At 39.4% G+C, this 23,575-nt stretch overlaps 1 protein-coding gene across 1 annotated transcript in view; it reads right to left on the bottom strand.

Moving 5' to 3' along the window:
• The window catches only part of ATRNL1 (attractin-like 1), an 827,041-nt gene that overhangs the window by 676,004 nt on the left and 127,462 nt on the right, over window positions 1–23,575 (bottom strand). Inside the window, exon 10 of the mRNA XM_006831380.1 lies at window positions 13,826–13,980. Within this exon, the coding sequence (XP_006831443.1) occupies window positions 13,826–13,980 (155 nt within the window). The remainder of the gene's footprint in view (window positions 1–13,825; window positions 13,981–23,575) is intronic.

The following is a 23,575-nucleotide window of genomic DNA, read 5'->3' as shown; positions in this document are numbered from 1 at the left end:
GAGAGCACTCAGGCAATGGTCACTCCACAAGCAGTCCAAGACTAGACAGATTCATGTACATTTCCCATAGTTATCAGCACCATGAAAATGGACAGCGCCATTGCGTACCAAGAGAAAGGTCGCAAAGAACAAACACCCAAGTAAAAAACACTCCCTGGAATACAGATAAAATGCCTGTCCTGGTGTGGCCCTGTACAATAAGCACAGTGGTTGACACAAGGTTGGTGGTTCAAACCCACCATCCACTCCTTGGAAACCCTATGCAGAGTCACTATGGGTCAGAACTGACTTGACAGCACTTAACAACAACACAGTACTAAATATTAATTTACAAACAAATACGAACAAGAAGTTGGAATCACTATTTACTCAAACCCACATTTCATCATCCAGAAACTGTGTTGTCAGAACTATTTACCTATGAGATGCCACACAATTACATTAAGAACTTAAGCTGAAATTTAGAGGCTGGTTGATATGAATAGTCATGCATTAAGTTGCGCAGGGGAAAACGCATACTCATCGGCTATTTTTTTTCATGAAAATATGCACCTGTGATACATTAAGGACAGTCTTAAAAGATTCTGTTACTATTCCGCTTCAAATGCAAATTCACAAGTCAGTTTTAATTTGCTAGTGGAAGTTCACTAGAAAAAATCCACAGGCTGTGTTTAACACTCAAGACTAGATGGATAAAAAGAAAACCATAGATATAAACTGGGCCAAGATGGTGGAGGCGATACCAAAAACGGTATCAGAACAACTCCATACCTAGCCCAACCCTCTGTAATGAAGACATGGGAGACCGAGTGAAACTGATACAGCTGGTGACTCTGGAACCCTGAGTACCAGAGAAGAGGACAGAGAGATGGGCTGAGTACCACCTGTAAGAGAAAGCTGAATAGAATCAGTGAGAGAACAGAAAAACTGGGCCGGCATGGCTCACTCCCATGGCTCACTTTTCAGCGAAGCAATGGGTGGTGGTGGTGGTGGTGGTACTAGGTGCCATCAACTTGGCTCCAACTCATCGCGACCTTATGCACAACCAGAACGAAACAGTGCCCGGGCCTTCACCATCCTCACTATCGTTGGTATGCTCAATCTCCTTGCTGCTGCCACTGCCATCTCGTTGTTGTTGTTGGTGGTGGTGGGGGTCTTTCCATTTTTACACTGACCCTCCATTTTACAAAGCATAATGTCTTTCTCGAGGGAAACATGTCCTGATAATATGTCCAAAGTATGAGAGACGAAGTCTCATCAGCCTTACTTCTAAGGAGCAATCTGGCTGTACTTCTTTGACCACAGATTTATTTGTTCTTCTGGCAGACCATGGTACTTTCAATATTCTTCTCACACACCACGACTCAAATGCATCAATTCTTCTATTAGTTTCCTTATTCACTGTCCAGCTTCCACATGCATATGAGGTTATTGAAAATACCATGGCTTGGGTCAGGCACACCTCAGTCCTCAAACTGATATCTTTGCTCTTGAACACTTTAAGAGAGGTCTTATGCAGCAGATTTTCCCAATGCAATAAGCCAAACGATAGACAATTCTACAAGGAGAATCATAACCTAATGAGTGCACACACCTTAGAATAATTCCCACTTAAGATCAAAAGATCAACAATTACCCAACAACCAAGTTTAGAAGGGTTAGGAGGAGGGGGAATGGAAGCAAGAACCACAGTGATGTTACACTGTGGGGATTATACCCAATGAGGCGAAGCAAAACGTGTATGAATTATGGAATGTAAAGCTGATCTGCTCTGGACATCGTCAACCAATTAACAATAAAAAGTTAAAAAAAAATCAACTTTTAATCAATACACATACTGTTGTTGTTAATTGTTGTTGTTAGGTGCCATCAAGTCAGTACTGACTCATAGTGACCCTATACACAACAGAACGAAACACTGCCAAGTCCTGGGCCAACCTTACAATCGTTGTTAAGCCTGAGCCCATTGCTGCTGTCACTGTGCCAATCCATCTAGTTGGGGGTCTTCCTAGTTTTTAATGACACTCCACTTTACCAAACATGATCTATTTCTCCAAGGATTGGTCCCTCCTGATAGTATTTCTAAAGTATGAGAGATGAAGCCTGGCCATTCTGGCTTCCAAGGGACATTCTAGCTGTACTTCTTCCAACACAGATCTGTTTGTTCATTTGGCTGTCTGTGGTTCTTTCAATATTCTCCTCCAACACTATAATTCAAAAGCATCAATTCTTCTATGGTCTTCCTTCATTGTCCAGCTTTCACATGCTTATGAGGTTATTGGAAATACCACAGCTTGGGTCAGGCGTGCCTTAGTCCTCCAACTGATACCTTTGCTTTCCAACACTTTAAAGAAGTCTTGTGCAGCAGATTTGCCCAATGTAATACTTTAATTTCTTGACTTCCATGAGTGTTGATGGTTGATCCAAGCAAAATGAAGTCTTTGGCCGCTTCAATATTTTTTCCGTTTATATGGACACTGTTAATTGGTACAGTGGTGAGGATTTTTGTTTTCTTTACATTGAGATGCAAATCATACCAAAGACTATGGTCTTTGGTGTTCATCACAGTGTTAGCAGACAAATATTTCAGCTTCCTTTCTCTGCTGTTGGAACAGTACTGAGAAATGTTCTACACTGTCTCCAAGTTTCAATGACTTTGACCTCCACTTGCCACAGTGGTTACATGCTTGGTAAAACAGACTTGACTTGTTTCTTTCACTGCCATGTTCCACTCCTCCATCACCAGTGTTTCCAGAAATGCCTCCCAAGTAAACTATGTGTTTGCTAGTCCTTGGGTCAGTGCTTCTGAAGAAATCCAACCTGTATCAGTATGTTAATCAGTCAAAACAGAATTGGTGTCTGGCAAGGAAACAACAAAATTCATTTCTAAAGTATCCCTTACAAAATAAATATCCTTCAGTTAGTTCATTCAAATGCTAAGCTATTCTCAGTAAATTTAGAGTCCAAAATAAGTTCAAGACAGCAATCAATAGATACATTTTAATTCCATCTACAGCATTGACCCTAGTGTGATGCTGTAGAATAATCACTGGACTGTAACCATAATGTTGGCAGTTCAGACTCACTAGCTGCTCTTGGAAACCCTATATCAGGTTGATATAAGTCAAAACCAAGTCAATGGCACTTAACAACAACAACAACAAATACCACCCACACTAGAGTTTATAAACCCATCAACTTCCAACATACTATGTTAAATTCCTACCAAGACCTATCATATAGAATATATATTTATATATATATACATATACATATATATATATATATATATATACATATACATATACATATACATATATCTGTTGTTAAGTGTCATCGAGTCAGTTCCAACCTATAGCGACCCTGTATAGGATTTTCGAGGAGCAGCTGGTGAGCTTGAACTGCCGACCTTGCAGTTCAAATGGCTTTGCAGTCTGGCACATTAACCCACAGTGCCACACCAGGAATCCTATACACATATTGTTGTTAAGTGCTATCGAGTCAGTTCTGACCCATAGCAACCCTGTATACGGTTTCTGAGGAGCAGCTGGTGAGCTTGAACTGCCAACCTTGCAGTTCAAATGGTTTTGCATTCTGGCACATTAACCCACAGTGCCACACCAGGACTCCTAGATATGTTTATATTCAAAACAATAATCTGTGTAAATTTTCATAGAAATATTCAATATCACTGCCATACTTTGAATCTCCTTTCCAATTTTGAGAATAGAAAAAGATCAAGAGTTTTAAAAGGCAAATTTTGTGAAAAGGGTATATTTGGAGAGAACTGCGCTGTGGACTTCCCTCCCCACCACCACCCCCGATCAAAGAGAAGTATGAGAAGTACTACAATCTTTACCTCAAGTCTTCTGAGGGGGGTTCCAATGGAACTACTCAGAGAACTTTGAAAGGCATGTCCCTGACGTTGTAGGACATCATGGAATGGGGTCTGACTCCCACCCAAGACATCTAGAGGGAAAAAGAAGAGCCAACTACTTCAGTGGCGCAGCAGGGAGAGTGCTTTACATTAGAATGGCTTGCAATGCCATGGTGCAGTAAGACACACAATGTATGAAAGCTCACTTCGCATGGGGGCCACATGGGATAGAGCCTACATGGAGGGGTCTTAGATCCGGCCCAAGAGACCTATCTGAAGTTAATAGGACCTCAACACAAAACGGCTGGACCAGATTGCTGTTGTTGTTGTTGTTAAGCGCCGTTAAATTGGTTCCAGCTCATAGCAACACTGTATAAGGTTTCCAAGACTTTAAATCTTCGCGGGAGCAGAAAGCTTCACACCAATTCAATAATCAAAATCTGGCAGGTGGTGTTAAATTACATGGGATTGTTGTTATTGTGAAGTGCTTTCAATTCAGTTCTAGCTTATAGCAACGCTGTATAGGTTTTCCAAGGAGTGACTGATGGGTTTGAACTGCCAACCTTAACGTCAGAAGTCCAATGCCACACCAGGGCACCTATATAGAATTGTTGTTGTTGTTAAGTGCCATCGAATCAGTTCTGGCTAATAGCGACTCTGTATAGGGTTTCCAAAGGAGCTCTGGTAGTGTAGAAGAAACCCTAAACAGGGTCGCTATGGGTTGGAATCAATTTGATGGCACTTAACAACAACAACAACATATGCTAAAGAGGAGTCCTGGTGTGGTACTGCAGGTAAAGTTGCTGGACCACAAGGTCAGTTTGAACCTTCTATGCTTGGAAACCTTTTACACAGTTGCTATGGGTCGCTATGGGTCAGGACCAACTCAATGGCACTTAATGCTAAAAAGGGAAGGAAAGTGCAGCGGCTCTGTAAGATATGCACTGGATTACGAACCACAAGGTTGCCGGTTTGAGCCCACCAGCTGCTTCATGGGAGAAAATGAGGCTTTCTACTCCCTCAGAAACCCTATATATTGTCGCAATGAGTCAGAACTGACTGGCTGGAACTTAACAACAACATATACTGTGTAGAGATTCCAAGGAATGGCTGGTAGGTTTGAACTGCTGGGCTTGAGATTAACAGTCCAGTGCTGATCCTACAGTGTCACAGATAGGCACAAATATTCCTAGCTGTTTAAACATCATACAACACAAATCAGTTACCTAAATCTTCAGGTATCTTCTTCCAGTTAAATGTTGCTGTTGTTGTTACATGCTGGTGAGTTTGTTCCAAGTAACAGTGAGCCTGTATAGCGTTTCCAAAGCTGTGAATCTTCACAAGAGCAAACAGCCTCATCTTTCTACTATGGAGAAGGTTACTGAGTTTGAATTGCCAACCTTGTGGTTCAAAATCCAGTGCCTATTCTATGCCATTGAATTCTCTTGTATTATATGCTAAAGGGAGTCCTGGTGTGGCACTGTGGGCTGATGCATCAGATCACAAAGTCATTTGAACTGCAAGGTCAGTGGTTCAAGCTCAACAGCTGCTCCTTGGAAAAAAGTGTGCGTGGATTTAAAGGGGACACTGTTATAAAATGGTAGCCATGCACTTTATTACATATAGTACTACTTCTTCACCTACCAAGAAATTAATGTAGTCAGTAAAACTCATAAGTCAGGCATTTTAAGAACTCTTGGTGTGGCATCGTGGGTTAATGCACAAGACTGCAAAGCCATCTGAACGACAAGGTTGGCGGTTCAAGCTCACCAACTGCTCCTCAGAAACCCTATACAAGGTCGCTATGGGTCAGAACGGACTCAATGGCACTTAACAACAACATTATTACTTAAGGCCGGAAGTTCCAACTCACCAGCTGCTCCTTGGAAACCCTGTACAGGGTCGCTATGACAGGGTCGCTATGAGTCGGATCCCGACTCGATGGCACTTAGCAACAACAACAATTATTTGTTCAATCTGATTTGAAGTTTCAGCTGTTATGTTTTCTGCAAGATCTATTTTTGACACAAATACTGTCTCCTACCTTATTCTGAATTAATCTAACTCAGGAAATTACAGTTTCATGTTTCTGTTTTCTTGTTGAAGAAAAAAAAATACAACCCTGAGTTGTCTTTCACTCTGTTTCAGAATTCCACACATTCTCTTGGTGGAGGTGGTGGCTGTATGCCATCAAGTTGGTTCCCACTCACAATGACCCTGGATAGGTTGTCAAGGCTGTTAAAATTTATGGAGCAGAAAACCTCATCCTTCTCTGTTGGCAAGACTGATAGATTTGAACTGCTGACCTTGAGGTTAACAACCCAGCTCATCACCCACTATCATACAAGGGATTTCTCTTAAATATATCTGAACTTTCTTACTAAAGAATGATTACCATTTGTAAGTACCATAATTTTGCTAGGCCTACTAAAAACTCTGAATTATTACTCATTTGATTATTTTGAAATCTTGCCTCAAAATTCATTTTAATGTTAAAGTACAAGGGTGAATCAAAACTTATCCACACTCTGCCTGCAAACTTTATTTTAACCAACTTTTAGAAAAGACAAATACATCATTTTTCAACATACTCTCCTTGCTTTTCAATACACTTTGTCCATCTGTCAACAAACTTTCATATTCCCTAATTTAAAAATATTTTAGGCTGAGCTGTGAACCACGAATGTACTGCTTTCTTCACTTCTTCATCAAAGATTAACTTTATCCTTGAAGGGCTGCTTCCAGGGGACCAAACAGGTGAAAGTTTAATGAAGCAAGATCAGGACTATAGGGAGCATGCTTTAACACTTCAAAACGAAGTTTTTACAGAGTGTCAACTGTGTGGGCAGAAGTGTGTGGACATGCATTGTTATGCAAGATCACAATGATCTTGGATAGCAGTCCCCTGCATTTAATCCAATATTTAGGCTTCAGCTCTTCCTGAGCATCTCACTGTAACAAGCACTATTAATTAATGAACTTTTTCCTGATAGTGTCTCAACACTGGCACTTGAGAAGCCAAGAAAACTGTAAGCATCAATTTTCCAGCTGATGGTTGACTTTTGAACTTTTTCTTGGTTGGCAACTAAGGATGTTTCCAGTCCATGGTCTGCCATTTACTCTCAGGCTCATAGGGATGAATCCGTGGCTTATCACCAGTAATGATTTTTTTTTCAGAAACTTTAAAAAGCATCAGCCCAAATTTTGTTTGCAGATGTCCAAACGCTTCTGTTTATGCCCTTCTGTGAGTTGTTTCGGTACCCATCTTGCACAAACTTTTCAAAAACCTAGTCTGTCATGGATTATTTCATAGACAGAGCCATGACTGATTTGCAATTGATTTGCCACATAACCCACTGTCACTTACATATTCGACACACTCATGTCACGTGCACGCTCACTGCTGTCATCAACCATGGACTTGGATGCGTGTTTTAACAAACTGAGTGCGGATAATTTTTGACTCACTCTCAGAAATTCCACTTCATGGAACCCTCTCACTCATAAACATTGAAATCCCCAGTCAAGCCACTTAGCAGCATTTAAGATACGTTAAGACCAAGCAAATAAAACTATTAGATCCCTTTTTCTTACTCATTACTATTAGATCTCTTTATTTACTTTTTCTAGAAAACTAACATTTATGACAATATTTACTTTCTACAACCAACTACTTTTAAAGTGTAAATATATCTAATAACGTGAGATCAACTCAGTGAGCTCTATTTTTCCACTGAATCTTTGTTGTTGTGTGCTATCGAACAGATTCCCACTCATAGTAACCCCATGTGACATAGTCAACCTGCCTCACAGGCTAACCACAAGGTTCGCAGTTCAAACCCACCAGCCACTCCTCAGAACCCCTATACAAGGTCGCTAGGAGTCAGAACCATCTTGATGGCACTAAACAACAACAACAACAATCTTTGTAAGATGCAGAACACTAGATAGTTCTCCCTCAGAACTGATGGTAGGTTCAAAATGCAAGCTTTGAGGTTAGCAGACAAGCGCTTAACTGTTGAGCCAACAGGATCCTTCTTGATCCTTTAGGTTTATAATTTACTGAAAGGTGACGGTTCAGCAAAGATCTTTTGAAAAATCTGTTACTTTTTAAATTTGAATATGGTTACTTCATGAAAGCAATAATCATAACATTTAAAGTAATAAGAATATTAGATTTCCCCATTCTACAATCTGAATTCAAGCTAGATTTATAAGCTAAGACTTTAAATACTACATCATGCTGTTACACTCAATTCAGTCTCATTCACCTGCCCTGTCTCTTTTATCAGCTGCGTAGTTTCCAGCACAGATGCCCACAGCATAAACTCAAGAGAATTAGATCCTCAGATCCTTCCCTTCAGAAGGAATGCCAAGGGGCAGCCATATATATAAAAATCATTATCATATGCTTTGGATAGCTAGTAATTATGAATAATAGGAGAGCTGTGAATGCAAAACTTCATGACAGTTGCTAAATTAAAAGGTAATGAGGTGACAGTACATTTCAAAACAATGAGAAATTGTTGTTAAGTGTCATCGATTTACTTCCATGTCACAGTGACCCTGTGTAGGGATTCCAAGGAATGGTTGGTAGGTTTGAACTGCTGGGCTTGAGATTAACAGTCCAGTGCTGATCCTACAGTGTCACAGATAGGCACAAATATTCCTAGCTGTTTAAACATCATACAACACAAATCAGTTACCTAAATCTTCAGGTATCTTCTTCCAGTTAAATGTTGCTGTTGTTGTTACATGCTGGTGAGTTTGTTCCAAGTAACAGTGAGCCTGTATAGCGTTTCCAAAGCTGTAAATCTTCACAGGAGCAAAGAACCTCATCTTTCTCCTATGGAGAAGGTTACTGAGTTTGAATTGCCAACCTTGTGGTTCAAAATCCAGTGCCTATTCTATGCCATTGAATTCTCGTGAATTATATGCTAAAGGGAGTCCTGGTGTGGCGCTGTGTGCTGTTGCGTCAGACTGCAAAGTCTTTTGAACTGCAAGGTCAGTGGTTCAAGCTCACCAGCTACTCCTTGGAAACCCTATACAGGGTCGCTATGGGTTGGAATCAATTTGATGGCACTTAATAACAACAACAGCATATGCTAAAGAGGAGTCCTGGTGTGGCACTGCAGGTAAAGTTGCTGGACCACAAGGTCAGTTTGAACCTTCTATGCTTGGAAACCTTTTACAGGGTCACTATGGGTCACTATGGGTCAGGACCAACTCAATGGCACTTAATGCTAAAAAGGGAAGGAAAGTGCAGCGCCTCTGTAAGATATGCACTGAACTACGAACCACAAGGTTGCCAGTTTGAGCCCACCAGCTGCTTCGTGGATAAAATGAGGCTTTCTACTCCCTCAGAAACCCTATATATGGTCACAGTGAGTCAGAACTGACTGGCTGGAACTTAACAACAACATATACTAAAGAAAGAAGTCAGGATGTTGCTGTAGGACAAGCACTGGACTGCTAATTGTAAGGTCAGCAGTTGAAGTCCATCAGCCGCTCCTCAGGAGAAAGGTGAGAGTATCTGCTCCCATAAAGATTTACAGCCTTAGAAATCCTACATGGGGTTACCATGAGACAGAGTCGACTCAATGAAGCAGTAGGTTTGGTTTTCCATAGAAAGAAAAACAGTAGCATGATATTTTTTTTCAACAGATAGATTTTCCAGTTGGTTCATTATCTAATGTTTTATTTCTACCAAAATATATTCCTAAGGAAAACAATCATTTTGATAGAAATGTTCTGAAATACTAAAAATGTAAAAAACTATTTTCCTTGGAAATATTCCAACATTTGATACTAAAAACCCAGGAGAAATAAACACTGATGGCTTGAGGGAACTTTCACTGGAAACTACATAAGAAATGATCAACTGAGAGAAAACAAAACACTTTTGTCCTTTGTTGAATTATATGGTTGCTTTGTGTTTTTATTGTAGGATAAGTGCTCGGCCACAAGGTCGAATTGAATCACCAGGTCAGCAGTTCAACCTCTCCAGCCTCTCCTCAGAAACCCTACACATGGTCGCTATCACTTAGAACCAACTCGACAGCGCTTAGTAACAACCGCAAAGCTATCATAGGGCAAAATTATAAGTTAAAATACTAAACTATTTAAAATATGCTATTCTTCCCCAGTCTGAATGATTTGCCTGAAAAATGAAACTAATATTTGTTCATCTCTTTTCATACCCTTAAGAAATAAACCATACTAAACATTATATAACAACATTTTCTTTAAATGCTGTCTTGGGGCAATGGTTGGAGGCCAGGCTGCTCCCCGCTTGGAAAACCTGATTAAGTCTACTTTCCAGCCACTCCCCTATCAGACTCTCACACTCTAAGTCACTAAGCACCCATCCTGATCACCCTACACCAGGTACTCATTAACTAGGTACAACCCAATGATTCCAAATGTCCCAATCAATGGAGACCCACAAAACCAAGATACCTTGTTGTTTGTTACCTTCTCCCCTAAATGTCACTCTATGGCCTTGAGTTATGGGTGCAGGAACTCCCACTCTCTGGGACCTATTTGTTTCTGGCCTTTCCATGTTAGTCTCACTTCCTTGTGTCACATCTGACAGACCACCCAAGAAGGTCACAGCTCCTTTTGGATCATACAAAACACACATAAAGCCTTGGGCATTTTGTTGTCAGAACTTAAAACACACAATGGTGCAGTCAAATGCAAAGACTACCAAGCTGGGAGTTACAAAAGCTAGCTCTACCACTTAATTCCTACACAATTTTGGGCAAATTACTTTTACTCTGCTCTGTTTCATCTTCTGAAAAGAAAGATAATACATAAACATGTTCACAGGCTTTAAAAAGGTTAGAGATATCACACATAAAGCCCTTTGCATAGTACCTAGCAGTTAGCAGGCATTTAGTGTAGTGGTTATGGAATCGGGCTGCGAACCCCAAGGTCAGCAGTTCGAAACTACCAGCTGATCCGCGGGAGAAAGATGAGGCATCTTTCTGCTCCCATAAATATTTACAGCCTCAAAACCTTGTACAGGGTCGCTATGAGTCAGACCCGACTCCGTGGCACTTAACAACAACAACAATTTTTGCTGTTGTGGAGTTCTGGTGTGGCACTGTGGGTTAATGCGCTGGGTTGCAAAGTCGGTTTGAACTGCAAAGTCTGCGGTTCAAGCTCAGCAGCCACTCCTCCGAAACCTTATACAGGGTCACTATGGATCGGACAGCATTTAACAACAAACAATTGCAGTTGTTGTGTGCTATAGAGTCGGTTCCGAATCAGACCACGAATAGGGTTTCCAAGGCTATAAATCTTTACTGCAGGAGAAAACTTCACCTTTACCTACAGAGCAGCAGGTGCGTTCAGATCGCTAACCTTTCAATTAGCGGTCCAACACTTAACCACCACTGTGGATCCAGGGCTGTAATTGTAAATGTTTCTTAATAAGTTAGAATTTAGTATGTTACTTTACTGACACTTATCAATTAAAGATTGTTCTTCAGCACTGCTAAATAAATGTCAATTATTAGCTGCTATAGAGCATGAAGTCTGGAAAGTTTTTGCCTGTGAACAACTCCAGCCTTGTTTGTTGTTGTTGTTAAGTGCTGTCAAGTCGGTTCCAACCTATCGTGACCCTATATAGGGTTTCCAAGGAGCGACTGGAGTTTGAGCCACAGACTTTGTGGTTCAAACTGACTTTGCAGTCCAGCACATTAATCCATAGCGCCACACCAGGACTTCAATTTCAGTCTAGCAGAATTTAATTCCATCTCGTGCCTATTTTTAAGTGTTCACTCCTTTTAAGTGGAGTTCTGGTGTGGCGCTGTGGATTAATGCGCTGGACTGCAAACTCGGTTTGAACCACAAGGTCAGTGGTTCGAGTTCACCAACTATTCTTCAGAAACGCTATACAGTGTTGCTAAGGGTTGGAACGGAACCGACTCGATGGCACTTTAACAACGACAACAACAACTTTTAAGTGTTCAGATGCCACTTTACCTTGAGTAGTTCATGCACCTCTGACAGCTTAATTACAAGAGTCAGAAATAGAGTATATTTTAAAGTGGGGTTGGGGCCACTTCCTTCATTGAATATTCCTGGACACATCCTTTAGTGGTCACCTAGTTGTGATGTCATACCCTGAGAGCCTCAGAGACTGCAAACGTTCCTATCTGAAAGAGTCTCCTCCCAGCCTTCCACAGGCCAGCATGCGTGTGGCTGCAGCGGGTTGTGGAAAGAGAGTCCTTTGTTCTCTGTGCCCTATAAAAGGTCACCCTATGGAGACAGAACTTTGGAAACTCATTCATGGTGTCTATGATTTCCCTCACCCAGATGATCTGTTTGTCTTTGTCTTGTGTTTACGTCTGTAAAAGAGTCTATCGAATATTTATAACTTTGAAGATGGGGTCTCTTTTCTCCCCTATAATATTATACACAGAGAAGCAATGTTTTCTCTATGATGATCTACTGAATATCTGAATTTAGTATCTTAGTAAACACATGCATTTAATATTCACAAACTGGTAAGACAAGATAAAGCATAAATAAATTTTACAAGTGAACTGCATTTCTAGTTCTTTTGAATAATTAATTGTCTTATTCCATTACTTTGGACAGAGTGACAGGAGGGACCAGTCACTGGAGAAGGATATCATGTTTGGTAAGGTGGAGGGTCAGAGAAAAAGAGGAAGATGCAGCGAGATGGATTGGCAAAGTGGCAGCATCAATGGGCTCAATTGTGAGGTTGGTCCAGGACCAGGCAGCGTTTTGTTCTGTTGTACACAGGGTCGCTATGAGTCGGTACCGACTCGATGGCACCTAACAACAACAACAACAGTATTTATATCTTTGAAGATGAGTTCTCTTTTCTCCCTTAGATCACAGCTAAGTTTTATACATAATATGATACACAGGGAAGGAGTGTTTTCTCTACAATGATCTACTGAATACCTGAATTTAGTATTTCAATAAACACGTGCATTTAATGTTCACAAACTGGTAAGACAAGATAAAGATAAATAAATGTATGCAAATTTTACACGAGTACTGCATTTCTGGTTCTTTTGAAGAATATTTTTATCCCGTTACTTCCATTCCTAAGTATTTTCTGGGTTTCATTTTGTCTCAAAAATCTGACTTATTTAGTTCTACTTTCTCTAAGCCCTTTCCCTAGTTCTCCCAGATCCCTACTAAGTGTAAGAGGAGGCTTCAAAAAGTTTGTGGAAGGTTCCTGTACGTATGCTTGTGTCTGCTCCTTTTGCCCCCCACCAAAAAATGAAAGAAAGAAAAAACAAAGTTCGTGGAAGAATTCCATTTTTCCATGAACTTTTTGAAGCCCCCTCACATCTATCTGGTAAAGGAGCTCTGGTAGTGTAGTGGGTTACGCACAAGGTTAGTGGTTCAAGTACACCAAACACTCCAAGAGAGAAAGATGAGGCTTCCTGCTCCTGTAAAGATTTACAGCTTCGGAAACCCCATAGAGGGTCACCATGAGTTCGAATCACGTCTATGTCGGACCACCACCACCACCACCACCACAGTATTTGGTATAATTTAAATATGATTTCACTCATCCCTGTAAATCTAAACTGTTTACATTTCTACTATATATAATATACATAGTTTGATAGTTTTTCCTATCAACTCATTATCAAAACTTAAAGAGGAACCAATGCACGAGGGTTGCAATATGGCTTCGGGCGCAATACACAAAAGCCTTCTAAAAGGACGCTCAAACCTAGATTCTCCTATTCCACTCTCTCCACCCTGATTCACCCAAATACTCTGTCCTCTTGGACCTGAATCTTGTTGAAATTAGAGAGAATTCCATTCATGATCTTTCACTGAATTAATCTCTAAAATGAACGATACACGTCATCAATTAATGTATTTACCAATCTCTATATGAAAAATTTCTGCTATTTCCTATTTTGTATAATCCTATCGGATACATACCTATGTCATATGCCAGGAAATCGGCAGAAAAACATTTTGCACCGTTACTCAAAGAAGTGTCATTATGCGTGTTTCCTCCAAAAATAAGCATAGCTCCATTGATAAGAACAGCTGAATGAAGGTATCTGGCAAACCCACTTTCTTTCAAAATAGTCCTACAGAATAAAATTTGAAAATGTATTACACAGGATAAAAAGACCTCCCTGGTTATATATATTAAATAAAGGATCTAACTTCCAAGTAGGCTTTTCCCTGGAGTTGTGAAAAAAAAAAAACATGCTTTATTTATTTTATTCAACAACTCATAAATATCTTTACACTGCAATATTTTAATTTAATTTTGAAAGTCATGGTCTCTTAAAATGCTTTGAGGAAACATAATATGAAATAGAACTGCTTGTACTCATAATAACATATATTTTGAATTTATTATTTTTCCATTTATACATGTAGAAAACAAGACTCCTTAAAAATAGAAAACATAAACACCTTCATTTTTAAATAACAATCTAAATAATGAGTTAGATATAATAAATTTATATCTACAGTTAGGTAAAACTACAAATCTCATACTAGACCCCAGAATATACGTTTTCATTTTTTATTTAAGTACTGGCATTCCCCAGATTCAGAACATCCGAGTGAAGGACAACTGGTACTTGCCCTTTAAAGCAAATTTGTCCTAAGTTTGAAACTGGGGAACCCACCTCTATTAAAAATTCTTCATCCCAATCACCTTCCTTCCTTCAGGTGCAGCTTGTAAATCATGGAAGAAGCATCAAGCCTCTAAATAAATAAATAAATCCATATGCACCTGGTTCGACTTACCTACAAAGTCTTAAAGACACGGTTAGGAACAGATTATTATAACCCGGGACCAGAAACGTAAGCACAGCATAAGCCTAAGAATCAATGAATGTTCATCAAATGGAACACTAAGTAACCAACATCCAGTTTGAAAGAAGAGAGGAAGAATATTACTGCTATTCTGATTCTAACCACTTACGATTCATTTTGATATTTTTGCTAAATAAATGAAATTATATAGTTTGTAGTCATGAGTATAAGCCTTCTTTTGTTCACACTGTGAGGCTCATCTATAATGATGTGTAGTTGAAAATCCCATGCATTTTAAGGAAACATTAAAATTAATAGTAATGCTCTTTTTTAAAATTAGGCAGTTACTCTGAGAGATGTGGTTTAGAACCACATCTAACCAGATAAAAGGGTATGTGACTAAGATTCATGGCAATATGAATCAATACTTTGTAAGTACTCTAAATAAATCCCTCATGCAAACAAAGGTTTGGAACATGAGCATGTATAATTAGTACATATGTTGTTGTTGTTAAGTGCCATTGAGTTGGCTCCAACCCACAGCGACCCTGTGTAGGGTTTCCGAGGAGCAGTTGGTGAGTTTGAACCGCTGACTGTGCAATTCAAACTAACTTTTTAGTCCAGCACATTTACCCACAGTGCCACACCAGGACTCCAAATCCACTTTAGGTCTCAGAAAACTGTACTAAAGGCAATAGCAAATAAAGAACATTTACTCAAGAAAATCTACAAAATCTTTATAATAACATCAAGAGTCCCTGACATCTGACACCATGACCTGCTCCTCTTCTCCTAGTTCTTCCCCAAGTGAACACTTTTCTCTTAGTCATCCACCCAGTGCCCAGTGCAAGGCAACAATATTTCACCCAAGGAATCAGGATGCCAGAATTTCTCATGACCCCCCAATAGGTAAGTTGCTAAAGTTTTATTTTAAAAAAAGTAAAAGAAAAAAAGAGGCTAACAGACCTGAGATCTCATCCTCCATCCAACTTCCATCATAGGATTGAAGCTAATGATGCAAGCTAAGTGCACTGGGACCCTGTTCACCCTTACCCCAACTCACTCATAGGGCAAGGAAGGAGGTAAGCTGAAAAGACATGAGACTCTTGCCCCCATTCAGCACCATGAATATAAAGCAGAGTTGTCACCTCCAACTCTGAAGCACAGCAAGAGGCTGTGAGAGAGCCCTACAGCTCGATCCTGGGAACAGACATTATTTGGACAGAGTGTGGGATAGTTCAAACCTAAGGGAACTCTCAAAGACAGTGGAGATTTTTTATACTGAGCTATTAAGACAGGACACAAAGCTCTATGAGAACAATAAGCTAAACTACAACCTACTAGATTACTCAAGGATTTGTACCACTTCAAACCGGTTCAGTCATGACCCACCATAGCAACCAAATCTCTTGTATAGTGGGTTTCTACAGAGTAAGAAACAGGAAGCTGTGTTCTACTAAAAGATGACAGCTGACCATGTGACTTTGAATGTGCGTCAACCACCATCTCCGAATAGGGCTTCACTTTCTGATTTCTACTCAGGTCAACATCTGCCACACAAGACACAGTTGCTAAGCACTGTGTACACTGCCCTTGTTGCCATTGGTCATGACTGAGCTTCTATGAACTGGTTTGAAGTCCTAACTGGTTACCACAGAAGACAACAGAGGGGTAGGGCGACTGGAATGAGAAGAGCCCCCTGCGGTCAGAACAAACTTGAAAGACCAGCCTCACAGACTGCCATTGAAAACAGGTTCAAATGGAGCTGTTAATAACCCAGGGCTTTAGTGAAAACAATAGAGCAGAAAATTAATCCTAAGTAAAGACTAAAATCCTGGTGGCACAGCGGTTAAAGTGCCATGCCCCACCAGATGCTCTGAGGCAGAAAGATGCAGCAGTCTGCGCCCAAAAACCTACTGTGGGGATTGCTATTCTGTCCTATAGGGTCACGACATGTTGGAACCAATTCAACTTCAATGGTTTTGGTTTGGGGTTTTTAAGTGGAGGCTAACAGCTAAGTTGGTACTAGCAAAGAGCCAGAGAGCTTAACGGAGAGGTTAGATGAGATATTTAAAGAAGGCCCTTTTAAAATTACTGCAACTCCAGGTGACTTCGTGCATCCCCAGACCACACCCTCTGAGGAGCTACGCAGTGAATACATACTGAAGGGGAAACAGACTTAACTCAATGAGTCCACCAACTCATAAACAAATAAATAAGGAAACAAACAACAAAGTCCAGGAAGGGAAGAGAAACCAGTATCCTAGAGATGCTACTATATACATTTTTTAATGTACAGTCATCAAGAAACAGTTACAGCATGGATGGAAATAGGAAAGTACAACCCATACACAGACAAAAGAATCTGCTTTTGAGCGGGTACAGGTGTCAAACACAGCAGACAAACACGTTTCAGCAATTGTGCCAATCTCTGTCATTAAGGGTTTCACTCATTTTCGCTGACTCTCTACTCAGCCAAATATTGTTCTAATCCCTTGTCTTTCTTGAGTATGTGTCCAAAGTAAGTGTTAGGCTCATTACTATCCTCACTTCTGAGGAGCATTCCAGTAGTATGTCTTCTAAGACTCATATGTCCATTGTTTTGGACACCCATCGTATGTTCTATAATCTTTACCAACACTAAAATTTGAACGTAGCCATTCTTCGTTTTTCACTGTCTAGTTGTCATGTGCATAAGGAAGCAACTGAAAACACCAATGGCTTGAGTCAGATGCACCCGAATCACCAAAGTGACATCTTTGTTTCTTTAAAACGTCAATGAAGTCTTTGCAGCAGATTTGCCTAAAGCTACCTGTTGTTTGATTTCTTGAGGGCTATTACTATGGATGTTGATTACTGATCTAAGTAGAATGAAATCCTTGACTATTTCAATCTCTTCTTCACCGACTGTGATGTTCTCTACATGTCCAGTTGTGAGGATTTGTTTCCCTTTGCATACGGAAGGCTGTAGTCTTTCATGGTCATCAGTAAGTGTTTCAAGGTATCTTCATTTTTGGAAAGCAAAGTTATATGGTCTGCATATTACAGGTGTCAATGAATTTTCCTCCATACAGGATGCCACATTCTTTTCAAATAGTTCAACTTCTTAGATTATTTGTTCAGCAAACAGATTGAATAAATTGAAAGGATACAACCATGCCAAACACCTTTTTCATTTTTGAACCACTCTGTATCTCCTTGTTTATTAAAATACTGCCTCTTCAGCATGTATAAGTAGCAATTTTTCAAAATATTATCCATAATTTGGAAGCACGGACTGCCAACCACACAGTCCGTGATTCAAGCCCGTCAGTCACTCTACAGGAGAAAGATGAGACTTTCTTCTCCCTTGAAGATTTAAAGCCTTAAAAACCCTATGAAGGGTCACTATGACTCGGAACTGACTCGACGACACTTAACAACAGCTATCAATGATTTGTCATAATCCACACCGTTGAATACTTTCATATAGTTGATAAGACACAAGTAATCATTATTCTAGCACTCTATTTTTTGGCCAAAATCCATTTGACATAAGCAGTGTGACACATCCTCTTCTTGAATCTTGCTTCAACATCTGGCAGTTTGCTGTTGATATACAATTGCAGTTGTTTTATACTTACCTTCAGCAAAATTTTGGTAGTATCTGATATTTATGATGTTATTCAATGGGTTTCACATTCCATCTAGCTGTCTTTCTTTGAAATGGCAGAGATATAGATCCATCTCTAGCCAACTGGCCAGAAAGAAGGCTTCCAAGCTTCTTGATACAGACAGATGAGTGTTTCCAGGGTTGCATCCACTTGTTGAAGCATCTCAGTTGGTATTCCATCAGTTCCTGGAGACTTGCTTTTTGTTTTTTTGGCCAACACCTTCGGTTCTTGATTACAAGCTACCTCTTAAGATGGTTGAACATCAACTTTTTTGTTGTTGTTGTTACAGTGACTCTGTACATTTCCTTTTATCTTCTTTGCTTCCTACATCATTCAATTTCCTGTGAATAAAATTCAATATTGCAACTTGAGGCTTGAATTTTCAGTTTTCTCAGACAGAGAAATGATGGCTACGTTCTTCCTTTTTGGTGTTCTAATTCTAGGACTTTGCACATTTCATTGTAATACTTTACTTTGTCTTTTCAAGCCACCCTTTGTAGTGTTCTGTTCAGTTCTTTTACTTCATAATTTCTCCCATGCATTTTAGGTACTCTGTACTTAAGAGCAAATTTCATCATTTCTTCTGATATCCATTTTATTTTCTTGGCCTTCCTTCCTTCCTTCCTTTCTTCTTTCCTTCCTCTCTCCCTCCCTCCCTCCTTCCTTCCTTCCTTCCTATCTTTTTAATGATCTTTCACTTTCTTTACATATAATGTATTCCTGTAACTCTTCTGGCATTCAGTCATTAATGCTCAGCACATCAAATCTATTCTTGAGCTAGCTTCTAAAGTCAAGAGGGATATATTTTAAGTTAAACTCTGACTTGTGGAATATTAGCCAAAGTTTGACCTCATTTCTACTATAAGCAGTCTTAGTGTGGAGCTGTAGGATAAGCATTGGACCTCAAGGTCGGTATGAAATGCAAGGGTGACGCTTCAAATTCACCAACTGCTTTTGGAAACCCTATATAAGGTCACTAGGAGTTGGAACCAACTCAATGGCACTTAACAAAAACAATGAGTAAGGAGGCACTGTGGGATAAGCACTGGACTGCTAACTTCAAGGTCGGCAATTCAAACCCACCGGCTGCTCCTCAGGAGACATGAAGCTTTCTGCTCCTGTACAGATTTGCAGCCTCAGACTCCACTCAATGGCAGTCACTTTGGTTTGGTCTTAACACCTAACCATTGGCAAAGATCATAAAACTGTTAGAAAAAAAGATAAACATTTTAAAGAAAGAAGGCAGTCTTGATACGTAGTTAACTTAAGAAATCAGGATATAATATAAAATCATTTTTTAAAACAAAAGAATGTATATTGACATAGTCTGAGGAGGATATAGCCCACACAATCACTCATGCTATTTTCTTCTTTTTACTTATTTTTCACTTTAAGGAATTGGAAAAACAAGGGTTCAAATTTTACTACCTGAAAAATTATGGGATAGGCACCTGGATCATTGAAAATAACACATACATACTTTTCTTACAACGATCTATGAACTGGCAAAAAAAAATGTAATCCAGACAGGTGGTGAATGTTAGCAGTCCAGAGAGGAAAAACGAAAGCCTGAGGACAGACTTGCCCTAAGGTCCTTTATGAGTTTGATCAGTAGATTCACTGGCACCTTGGAACTCGGGAGTCAGAGCGATAACAGTAACTTGATCTGGTGTAAAATGAGCAATCTAAGAGGCTCCTCATTAGCCTGGAGCATCAAAGTACTCCATCCAAAGTCCAACATTCTAACCTCATTACACACATCTGATTGACGCCTGAGATCAAACAACCCACACAGGAAAAATATAATGATAACAAGCACACATGAAAAATTACCATAAATTTGTCCTAGATTAATGTTGCTTTAAAAAGTATGACACAAATGAATACAATTGCTGTCCAGGGAAATTCACCTTCATCCAAGTCCTCAAAGTATTTCCACATACAGAATACTGAGAAAAATGAGGAGCCAAAATGTATTAAATGCAAAGTAAGAAAGTACCGAGAATGAGAGACAAAAGAAACAACAGACAGCAAAATGAGATCCACAGACAACAGTAAAATTAGAATATTTAACATTATAAAAAGGTTTCAACGTTACAGAAAACAAGAAAAACTAAAAAGGAACCCAAAAATCCTAGAAATGAAATTTCAGATAACTGAAATTTAAATCTTAATCGATGGACTCAACAACAGGTTATATACACCTGAAGTAAAGTGGAAGATGGAACAGAAGTCATCATCCAGAATATCAACAAAGACAAAAAGAAATTATAGCAATTAGGAGACTGGTTGTTAAAAGAGTGTCTACTCAAATATAATTTGACTTTTGGACAGAAAAGAAGCAGTGGCAAGATCTCAAGAAATAATACCTGAGAACTTTCCAGAACTGGTAAAACAAACCAATACACAAACTTAGACAGTCCAACAAATCTTAAGGAGACTAAATATAAATGTAAATGCTCTTTTATGTTATATAAAGAGTTATGGGAAGACATATAATGCTGAAATTGCAGGACACACACACAAGAAAATCATAAAAGCACTGAGAAACACAGATAAACTCTGAAGGGAGCAATAATATGATTAGAAATAAGTTCTCAGATATAATCATTCTAAATATGAGCGCCTGACCCAAGCCATGGTATTTTCAATAACCGCATATGGATGAGAAAGCTGGACAGTGAATAAGGAAGATCGTAGAAGAATTGATGCCTTTGAGTTGTGGTGTTGGAGGAGAATACTGAAAGTGCCATGGACTGCCAAAAGAACCAATAATCTGTTTTGGAAGAAGTGCAGCCAGCGTGCTCCTTGGAGGCCAGGATGACTAAGCTTCGTCTCTCATACTTTGGACATATTGTCAGGAGGGAACAGTAGCTGGAGAAGGATGTCATGCTGGGTAAGATGGATGGTCAGAGAAAAAGAGGAAGACCCCCAACGAGATGGATTGGCCAGGTGGCATCATTGATGGCGTCAAGTGTGGCAGCGGTAGTGAGGTTGGCCCAGGATCAGACATTGTTTCGTTCTGCTGTGAGTCGGTTCCGACTCGATGGCACCTGACAACAACAACAACAAATATGAAACATCAAATACACACAGCAACAGCAGAAGGAAACAGTGGAATGATTTAATGAGTGTGCCGTGGCCAAGGGGATGGTTGGAGAGGATACTACTCAGAAATCTATATCAAGCAATGATTTTCATCATAAACCGATTTAAAAATAAACAAAAGATGAGTCTGTCACCAGAAGATCATCAAGATCTACTTCAGAGAAAAGGAGAGGATCCGTTGGAATATCCAAACTATAGCAAGAAAATATGAGCAAAGGAACATGGTTCGTAGAAATATACAGGGTCATGTAAAACATTAGTGATGGTGTCAGCCATGAGGTAGAAAACAAAAAGAGAGAAGTTGACAGAAAATAAACTGAATGAACGGTATATTACTAGATGAGAACAAGTAAAATTCAAGTATTCTAAAGCCCTAACATTGCTCAAAGTAGGGTGAAAATGCTGAAGTGTACATGTTAAAATTACTAAGGCTTTTACCACTAAAAGCATAGATGTAATTGGTATGTCTTCCTAACTATTAGAGGGAAAAAGTAAGAAGGAAAGCAACTCAATACAAAACAAGGACAAAAGGGGTGGAAAAGACAAAAAGACACCCAGAGGGCACGGAAGAAGTAAAGCACAGGTATCAACAAATATAATATGTCCGCTATACTGAGCGCTCCAGAACAAATAAACTGAATCTTAAAAATCTACCTACATAAACTGAAAGCAAAAGGGCACAAAAATATCCACTGGTCAACTACTGACCAAAGAAACAGCTATGCAGATACACTGTCATCAGAAACACTGAGTTCCAAGCAACTAATACCAAAGATACACAGGGTAACCATGGGATGGCAAAATGTTCCATTCGTATGGAAGATATAATCATTCTAAACATGCAACATCAAAAATAAGCCCCCAAACCTATATGAAAAAGATGACAGAACAACTAGGAGGAACACACAAATCTCAATGAGGAACCTCTCTCAGTACCAGATCTCAAAAATTAATAAATATGGTGGAAGATTTAAACACCAAAATTATCAAATTGTATCTAGTGGAGATAAGGAACCTGATGAGTAGTACGTCCTTTTGAAGCACACATGAGGGACCATTTATGAAAACTGCACACTGCATTATAAAGCAAGTATCAACACATTTCAAATAACTAGTATGGTTCATACCATGTGGTGCTGTGGGTTCATGCGCTGGGCTGCAAGGTCGGTTTGAACTGTAAGGTTGGCTATTCAAGCTCACCAGCTGCTCCTTGGAAACCCTATACAGGGTTGCTATGAGTCGGAACAGACTTGACGGCACTTAATATCAACAACAACGATGTTTTCTTAGCAAATTTAATTAAATCTGAAATCAATAACCAATAGATAACTACAAAGACTCTATATACTGAATATTAAGGATCATAGACTTCAGACACAGGTCAAAGAAAAAATAATATTGTAAAGTAGAAAATATTCAGAATTGAATAACAAAAGTACTACATTCAAAACCTGTGATATATACCAAAGCCTGTAGTCTAAAATTCGTATTTTTAGCACCACATTAACAAATTATATAATATACAATGAGTCCTGGTGTGGCGCTGTGGGTTAATGCACCAGACTGCAAAGCCATTTGAACTGCAAGGCCGGTGGTTCAAGCTCACCAGCTGCTCCTTGGAAACCCTATCCAGGGTCACTATGGGTCGGAACTGACTTGACGACACTTAACATACTATGCAATAAAATTTTCCAATATAAATTATATCACTGGTTTTTATTTTATAAACACAAGCTTGGCTCAGTTTTATTGTTGTTACAATAGTGTTGCCAAGTCAGTTCTGATTCACAGCAACACTGTATAGGGTTCTTAAGGAGCAACTTGTGGGTTTAAATCATTAACCTTGTGATTTTTAGTCCAGTGCTGATCCTATCAAGTTACGTTAATCCAATGAGCCATATTCATAGATCTAAGGAGCCCTACCTATACAGAGTCATTATGAGTTGGAACTGACTCAATGGCACTTAACAATAACAACAAGGAGAAAAGCAAATAACATGTTCTCCATCACAGACACTGAAACAGACTGATGCAAATAAATTTTCAGATAAAAAACATTCAAGAAAAATTTAATTGATGTCTATATCTATAACATAATTACATGTATATAAAACATAACTAAGGAGCTTTGGTAACGTAGTGATTACGAATC

Source organism: Chrysochloris asiatica, unplaced genomic scaffold (assembly GCF_000296735.1).
Source record: "Chrysochloris asiatica unplaced genomic scaffold, ChrAsi1.0 scaffold00003, whole genome shotgun sequence".
Classification (NCBI taxonomy): Eukaryota; Metazoa; Chordata; class Mammalia; order Afrosoricida; family Chrysochloridae; genus Chrysochloris; species Chrysochloris asiatica.
Note: the sequence above shows the minus strand (reverse complement) of the source record. Positions and strands in the feature narration are given on the sequence as shown.